The 9279-nt window shown below is 42.9% G+C and overlaps 1 protein-coding gene across 2 annotated transcripts in view; it reads left to right on the top strand.

The window, feature by feature from the left end:
• Window positions 1-4310: 4310 nt before the first annotated feature.
• The window catches only part of LOC137380678 (G protein-coupled receptor kinase 5-like), a 281511-nt gene continuing 276542 nt past the window's right edge, over window positions 4311-9279 (top strand). For both annotated transcript variants that reach the window (XM_068052902.1, XM_068052900.1), the window contains exon 1: window positions 4311-4594. In XM_068052902.1, coding sequence (XP_067909003.1) covers window positions 4543-4594 — 52 coding nt within the window. In that variant the 5' untranslated portion in view covers window positions 4311-4542. The remainder of the gene's footprint in view (window positions 4595-9279) is intronic.

Raw genomic sequence — 9279 nt, 5'->3', positions numbered from 1 at the left:
GATGATGATAAGGGTCTATACGCTCCAGATTTTGTACTCAATCTAACTCCAATGGGAATGACATTGCACAAACTTAGACTCAAGGAAGAAGCAGTTATAATGGGATCTGTGGCGGTGGGGGAGGGGGGGCATGAAGATTGCCCCGGATGAGGCCTGCCACCTACCTCGATGCCAGCAGGGCCCGTTCCGATCTTGATGGTGGCAGTGAGGCCTCAGGCAGACCCCCACTGCTCGGCAATGGGACCTCAATTTAAATATTAAAATAAATTAACTTCACTTAATGAAGTTTCCAGCACCTCCTGAGGGGCCACCTCGATCTTCATCCCGGTGGCCGTCATTGCTGTGCCTTCGAATCCCCGTCCGGGAAACAAGGCATGACACCTGTGGGGAGGAGGGAAGTTTATCAGTGGGTGAGGTGGGAGTGGGGTCAAACTTACTTGATTGGTCTATGGGATGATAGGAAGGGGTAAAGGTAAAAGGTTCTGAACTTTGCATGGGGGTGGGGGAAGGTCATATATTCAAGGTAAGTAATTTGACGTGGGGGAAATGAAGGTGGGAGAGGTGCTGGGAATGTTTCTGTACTTATTTTTGATAAGGTAACATGCAGTGTCCCTTTAATAATGTGAACTGTCAGTAACTGCTCTAAACCCTTTAAAAATGGCGCCGGCGCCTATGCAGTGGCACCGGATCCGTTGCTGGAGATGGCTCGCCCGCCTCCACCGTATCGTGAGGGGGGGCAGTCCACTCTGGGCATGTTAATAAGCAGCCGTGTTTAAGATTGCAGTGGCTCCGCCACATAAAATCCAGCCCAATGTTGCTACCAAACTTGAATCCTAAACATGGACTTTGACATGGAACAAGATGGGTAGTTAGAAAGCTGTTTGCTTCGATGACAGATGCTGAAATTATAACAGGCAGATTTCAAGGAAATAAGTGTTTATTCCTGGAATAATATTGAGCTCATCATATGTAAAACTGCCTTTTCAACTCAAGAGAAATCAGTTCCCAATTAGACTTCCATATTCTATGACTATAAACAAGTCACAAGGCCAGACTCTTGACAAAATTTGTATTTATATTCCTAAGCCTGTTTTTACACATGGACAGCTTTATGTAGCTTTTTCTAGAGTGAGAAATTTTGATTCTATTAGAGTCTTTGGCAAAAGAATAACTAAAAATCCTGTATTTAAAGAAATACTGTTGCAATAAAAATACTAATTTGACCGCAAATGTTTTGCGGGTCTCTGTTAGTGTAGTAGTAATCATATGGTATTAATCATTTCATCCACAGTGAATTTTGCCTGACTGATACATTGTTCATAAAGCTAAATATTAATATTGCAATAATAAGATAACTTGGGAGAAGATACAAGATCTTTCTAGATATGGCAATTTTTATTTTTTTGGGACTTGTAAGTTCCAGCCATATGTGGTTTTCCTTGGAAGCAAGCATAAGAAAGTATGGACCAAGAAAGAGCACTTGGCCTATTAAATCCAATTTCTTCAATCGATCATGAGCTCCTGCTAAGTCTTGTTCATGTGGTGAGGGCTCAAATCCGCACTTAACTAATGACTAACTGGTGACTATCCTAGGAAGCAGGGAATAAATATTTTATTGGGTCATGCTGGCATTAGGATAACATGCTTGGTAATGGAAGTTTGGAACCAAATCAACCCTCCTTGGTAGAATTGGTCTTGCAATACTTGAGTCAAGCAGGTCTGTAGCATGCTGCAGCAATTTTCATAAATGACCAGCCAGCCTAGCTCACTAATGAAATCTGGAGGGGTAGACTTGTCACTGAGGCCTGGGACTCTTCCCTCTTCGCTTTACATAACTGAAAGCCAACGTCCTAACAGATAAATGGTCCTGGTTGGATAATTTGTGGCAAGCTTATCAATGGTTATAGGCTGTCCAGTTTCAGCTGGTTAAAATTTGGAAGTACCCAGGCATTGCTTCTGCAAAGTTGTACCTAAGCTTTGTAAAAATTATGAGAATACCAAAATGGTTGCAGATTAATGTAAAACAAGAAATGAAACCAAAGATTTTAAGGGGAGTAACAAGTCAAGACTTTTTTTAGGGGGAAAATTGAATCAAACGCATTCAATATATTTTATGCCTATGATTCTGAATGGTGAGACACATTAATCTGTTCCAATTCCACCCCTGCACAAGACCTTTGAACAGGATAAGCTCACAATTGTAAGAATATAGATTGATGATTTTTTTTGTGAGTGATGGAAATACAGGTGTGTATGACAACAACAAACCCAAAACCAAACAAAAGTACCTACCTTTAAAGGAGTACAACTAATAAAGAACTTAGCCATAAAAAAAACAAAGGAAACTTATAAACTTACATGATATTATTACCAGTGTCCACTACAGACTCCAATACCTGTGGAGGCCACTGGACGTGGAAAGCCTCAAGCGTACTGGCAGACACCACATGCTCCTTCTCCAGGGCTACCCAAGTGTGGACAAAAGAGGCAAGCAGCCAGAGCAACCACCCTCATGGGCTGCATCCAGCATGGACCTGTAAATGGCCACCTTGGCCAGGCCCAAAGGCAGACTTCTGACTTGCCTGCGTCCCTTTGCACCAGGTGGTCAAACATCAGGACCATGGGCAAGTGGAGCCAAAAGTTGATGAGCAGCCAATTCAAATAGTATAAGGTGGACTTCATCCTCTCGCAATGAACAAAAATATAGAATGCAGTCTCGTCCAGGTCTCAAAATTAAAGGCAGCCAGGGAGTCTGTAAAATAATTTAGAACACATTGGACAGTACTGCACATGCAACATTCTCCATCCCAGATCCAGTGTAGGGCAGGACTCACACACACAGAGTTCTTCATTGGGGTCCCGACCTCCACTGGATGGCAAGATTGTACGTTGAACTATCCAGAAGGAAAACAAGGACGATGAAGTACAGAGTGTGCAGGAGCAGTCCTTACAGGAAATTCCTCCATGTGAGTAGAATGGCATGGAGGGAATTTCTGAGTGACGACTCAAGCTGTGAGGAACAGGTTCCTGAGGGAGGTTTCAGGGCTTTGCACTGACGAGAAATTCCATCTGAAAGGGGGTGAATTCAGGAGTACTTGAATGGAGCAGTGAGGGACAGGCAAACTCAAGTTTGACCGTTGACTTCTACATCACTCTTTAACCAGGAAAAACAGTTCTGCCTGTGTGAGCAAGCGTGCATGTGCAGAAATTCAGCTGCCAGTTTTTAAATGCCAATTACGTGTGAACAGCTGAAAACTGACTGCATGCACTTTTGGTTCTTTTCTAAATGAAAAAGATTTTAAAAAGAAGTTTAAAAAGTTTGCAGGCAATCTAAATGCTTTAACTTTTACCTTACATGGACAGGTTGCTGTAACTGCAGGCCATGTGAATGAAGTTCAATTGGTGTTTGATTCTACCTGCGGGGGTCCCACATGCTGCTCTAAATTGCTTTTGGTTGATTTTGTTTTGCATCGAATTGCTCTGCACAGTTTGTATACATGCAAAGCAAAATCTTTTTGAATGAACTCAACCAGTCATAGTCATTGCAGCACAGAAGGAGGCCATTCAGCCCATCAAGTCTATGCCGGCTCTCTGTAGATCAATCCAATCAGTCCCATTCCCCTGCTCTATTCTCGTAGCCCTGCAAGTTTATTTTCCTCAAGTGCCCATCCAATTTCTTTTCGAAATCATTCATAGTCTCTGCTTCCACCGTAGGCAGCAAGCTCCAGGCCATCATCACTTGCTGCATATAAAAGTTCTTCCTCACATCCCTTTGCATCTCTTGCCCCAAACCATAAATCTCTGTCCCCTAGTCCTTGTATCATCAGCTAACGGGAACCGCTTTTCCTTGTCTACCTTATCGAAACCTGTCATAATCTTGTACGCCTCTATCAAATCTCTCCTCAACCACCTTTGCTCCAAGGAGAACAGCCCCAGCTTCTCCAACCTAACCTTGTAGCTAAAATCCCTCATCCCTGGAACCATTCTGATCTGGTATCATTTGCCTATGAGGATGTAAAACATATATTTCAACTATTAGAATAGTGGAATTTGACACCCAGCTAGCTGCAAACCAGCCACATTTGGGGAGTCAAAGTGGCTTATTATTTTGGTTCATATATTGGTACCATCCTTGGTGGTCATAACTCTCACACTCCACCCCAATGATGTGCATTGATGATATAGTGATGCAGGGAAAGGACTACAACTCCCACAATGCTGATGGAGGCGGCAGTTGCGCAGTTGGGGGGGGGGGAGGGATGTGGGAGTCGCGCACGCCCTCCCCCTGCAGGCCGGGAGGGTACCACACCCCCAAGACGAACCCAGAGCATCAGGAAGGGGCTTGGGTAGCCAGTCGCTTGCAGTGTGTGTGTGTGTGATGTCCCGGTGCTCTGGTTGTCTCCAACACAGCGAGGGACAGGCGAAGGGAAGGCTAGAGACGGCCAGCCCGGCTCAGCGAGTAGCGCTCGAGACAGAGGCAGCAGGCTTGACAGCAACAGGCGAGAGGAGAGCATTTCCTGAGCCGCATATCTCTGCAAGTCAATGGAGCTGGAGAATATAGTCGCCAACACGGTCTTGTTAAAAGCTAGAGAAGGTAACACACACACAAAAAGGAGAGAAGCGATGCTTTCTCTTTTATATTTGCTGGGGGAAGAGAGAGGGATGGGAGATTGGAATGTGGGGGAATAAAAAGAGAAATAAATTTTACATTGGGGGGGGGGGGTACATGCACTTTTTTTCCTGATTTGTTGAGAAGGGATGAGGGATTTCCTGGTGAGATGTAAATGTTTCACTGCGCGAGCTCTGGGTTAATTGATCGAGAGCGAACAACAGACGGGTTGACATTTACAGCAATGGCAGGTTTTAGTGAAAACACATCAGTGCTGTACATTTTCATCCCCCTCACTCCATTTTGACCTTTATTTTTGGTGGGGTGGAGATGAGCATTTTTTAAAAATTGAAATGTTGTGCATTGCCATCTCGTACTGATTTCTCAGTGTAAGAATCTTTCGGATTGTGCAGCTGCAGAGAGATTTCATGCAAAGGAGGACCCTGATCTATTTCACCCAGGCAGTGATACTGGATCTGTCTGCAATGATATTTTTCTCCGCGTCTGTTTTTTATATATATATATATATATGTGTGTAATTTGTACATATGTTTGTGTATTTGTGTATATAGCATGCCCAACAGATCCAGATTACATATCAAATACTTAGGTGTGCAGATTATCGATTTGCAGGGTACTAATGGACTGTATTTTGCCTGCGAGATGGAAGAGGGTATATGGCCGATGGGCTTAACACTTGGCATCTCCCAGCCGCATATGCAAGCTCCGAATTAAACGGGTTAACCATCTCATTAAAAAGGCTGGTGGGCACTGGGAGGAGGAGGGTATAAGCTTTCATGCGACTGATTTGTAAAATATTTCCATATTTGCATTTTATTTTCTGTCTTCGTTCAAATCCACTTCTTTATTGAACCGCAGTACGTCTGTGAGACAAGGAAGTGGCTTTCGTTGCATTACTATCTGTATATCACGTTCGCCTGGTGATAGACGTCACATCGGGGCTATCTTAACTGGTCTTGGATTTTTTTAAGTGAGGGCTTTGTGTTCCATGTCAATGCGCTCCAAAAATTAGATTTAACAAATAGGAAGCATCTGACAATTCCTGCAGTGAAATATGATTCGGTGTAGTCACTGTATCTGGTTGTATTGCAACGATACATATGAACATTATATGTTTTTCCAGGAGGTTAAATTAATGTTACCGGTGTGGACTTATAGCTGAGACATTAGTTAAATGAGATTCGATTATTTCCATTACAATATGATTTGCATCTGTCGGATAAACTGGGACATTAAATCCTGCATGAGTGCAACATTTCAATACGAACAGTCGCGGAAGATGCGTGGAATTTCAATGCCTTTTTTTTGCATTGCTTCAGATGAAATGTATTTTTTTCCTCTTAGGTACCTTTTGGTCATTTGTAAATACGCAGTGCTTTGTGTAACCAGAATTAGGCAGGAAAGACTGGCATGAGCAGAGGCTGAATCGCTGAAGAAAAGCCCGTCTGTTACGTTTATATTCACATAACATTTTAGCACATTACAGTTTCTGTATCTGACGTTAGAGGGCACAGGTCTCCGGAAACTGCGATGGAGAGCTGAGGGATTGTAGTGTTTTACGCACGTTTCTGCTTTTGCAGGGCTAAGGGTGAATGCATGCATTTTGCATTGCTTTTGGAGACGGTATGTGTGCATTTCAAAGGACTTGGAGACGATCGAATTGTACGAGATGAGTGGGCAGTGGAGACTGATGTTTTAAACCCTCCTAGAGTTGGTGTAATCGGCAGGGGTTTTTTTGTTCCATGCCGACTGCAGTGAAGCATTAACACTTCAGAGGGTTGGTTTCTTGTACATTTTGTGTCTCCTTGTCCAGAATATATATATATATATATGTGCTTTAAAAATTGTCGGGTAAGTAAACATCAGAAGATATTTAACAGCATCCATGCAATATAGTAGCACATGAGACTACATGTGGGTCTGCCACTGTTAGACAAATGACACATTCCTCTACAGGGCTATTTGGATGGTATGGCACACCATTATATTGCATATATGTGTGTGTATCTTGCTGCATTACTGTTCTGCCACCATGGAAACATGTCCCTGTGTGAAAGAAACCTCTTGAAACTGCATTTCTGTCTCTAAAAACAAAGCTGGCATGGACATAAAATTTAGAATCAGTGGGACATGGAAACTATTCTATGCTTGTGACCTGACTTGACCTTTCCAACTCATTGAGAGCAACTCTCTTATGGAATATGAAATATATCTCAGGGACCAGCATAGAGTAGCCTTTGTTTATTAAAGGTAGACTGCTGGCTATTTTCTAGCTGCTTTTTGTTTTGTTTCTGTTCATTATAACTTGATTGTGCCGTGTTCAGTACCATTTGCCACTCCTTAGATACTGAAGCAGCCCGTATCAGATGCAGCAAGACCTGGACAACATCCAGGCTTGGGCTGATAAGTGACGAGTAACATTCGTGCCACACAAGTGCCAGGCACTGACCATCTCAAACAAGAGAATCTAACCATCTCCCCTTGACATTCAATGGCATTACCATCGCTGAATCCCCCACTATCAACATCCTGGAGGTTACCATTGACCAGAAACTGAACTGGACCAGCCACATACACACTGTGGCTACAAGAGCAGGTCAGAGGCTAGGAATTCTCGGCGAGTAACTCACCTCCTGACTCCTCAAAGCCTGTCCACCATCTACAAGGCACAAGTCAGGAGTGTGATGGAATACTCTCCACTTGCCTGGATGGGTGCAGCTCCAACAACACTCGAGAAGCTCAACACCATCCAGGACAAAGCAGCTGCTTGATCGACACCCCATTCACTACCCTCAACATTCACTCTCTTCACCATCAACGCACAGTGGCAGCAGCGTGTACCATCTACAAGATGCATTGCAGCAACTCACCAAGGCTCCTTCGACAGCACCTTCCAAACCCACCTAGAAGGACAAGGGCAGCAAATACATGGTGACACCGCCACCACCTGCAAGTTCCCCTCCAAGCCACACACCATCCTGACTTGGAATTATATCGCCGTTACTTCACTCTCAGTGGGTTAAAATCGTGGAACTCCCTTCCTAACAGCACCATTGGTGTACCTACACCCCAAGGACTGCAGCGGTTCCAGAAGGCAGCTCACCACCACCTTCTCAAGGGCAATTAGGTATGGGCAATAAATGCTGGTTAAGCCAGCGATACCCACATACCATGAATTAATACATTTTTTAAAACGTTGAACTCCTTGTTTTGGACTGCAACACGTGGCCACATACACACCTCTATCTTCAAATTCATGCTCCTTCTCCATCGCTGCTGACCAAAGTGATAATTCACTGCAGTAAAATTAAAATCAATAATTCATTCCTGTGAGTTATGTAACACTCTAATCTGTATATAAACAGAGGAATAGAATACAAAAGCAAGGTTATGATAGACCTTTATCAAACAATGGTTCAGCCTCAACTGGAGTATTATGTCCTATTCTGGGAACTGCACTTTAGGATGGATGTGAAGGCTTTGAAGAGGGTGCAGAAAAGATTTACAAGAATGGTTCCGGGGAGGTGGGACTTCAGTTACGTGGGTAAATTGGAGAAGCTGGTGTTGTTCTCCTTAGAGCAGAGAAGGTTGAGTGGAGACTTGATAGAAGTGTGCAAAATCCTGAGAGGTCTAGACAAATTAGATAGGGAGAAACTGTTCCCATTGGTGGAAAGGTCGAGAACTAAAGGACATAGATTTAAGGTGATTGGCAAAAGAACCAAAGGCAACATGATGAAAAACCTTTTTTACGCAGTGATTGGTTAGGATTTGGAATGTACTGCCTGAGAGTGTGGTGGAGGCAGGTTCAATTGTGGCTTTCAAATGGGAATTGGTTAAGCATCTGAAGAGAAAAAATTGCAGGGCTACAGGGAAAGGGTGGGGAGTTGGGACTAGCTAAATTGGTCTTGCAGAGAGCTGGCATGGGCTGAATGGCCCCCTTCTCTGCTACAACCATCTATGATTCTATTCTGCAAGATTGGTTGGAAAATGCATTTGGACTTGATATTAATCTCTGGTGGAATAGTGTTCAGTTTGCTGGTGGCATACTGCCATCACTTCAATCATGCAAAAGAGTTACACTTTTGAGAAAGTGTGTTCTACATATTCTATCACCGAAGTATCATCTGAAAATATGGATTTATGCCATCCTAAGTAAAACTTGCACAGTTTTGTAATCTAGGACTTTTTGTTGTTTTTTTAATTTAAACTCTTTTTCTTATTGGGTTTGTAAGAATGTACTTTACATATAGCTGTGCATTCATATATTTTATGAGGCCACTGGATATTTAGGTACACAATTGCAAACATTTTGAGTGCACGTTTTCATGCATAGCTTATTAAGTCATTGTGTTCTTGATTGCAATGTGCCTTCAGGAGGAATATACCAGCACTTACATGTACTGGGGTCTTAAAATAATTTAGATGGATTTATTTTATCATTGTTATTGCAGTACTAAGAGATGATTGCATACTAATTGCATGGAAGATTATGTTTTCAAATAATTCAAACTACATTTGTATATGCTATGCACTGTCAAGCTGGAATTAATCCTTTTTATTAAATGTCAGCCTTCCATAGACGTTGATTTTAAAACTTGCTTCTAATCATCAACAGCAGTTCAGCTGTAGCACTGTAGCCTCTAAGTCAA

Source organism: Heterodontus francisci, chromosome 20, assembly GCF_036365525.1.
Source record: "Heterodontus francisci isolate sHetFra1 chromosome 20, sHetFra1.hap1, whole genome shotgun sequence".
NCBI lineage: Eukaryota > Metazoa > Chordata > Chondrichthyes > Heterodontiformes > Heterodontidae > Heterodontus > Heterodontus francisci.
Note: the sequence above shows the minus strand (reverse complement) of the source record. Positions and strands in the feature narration are given on the sequence as shown.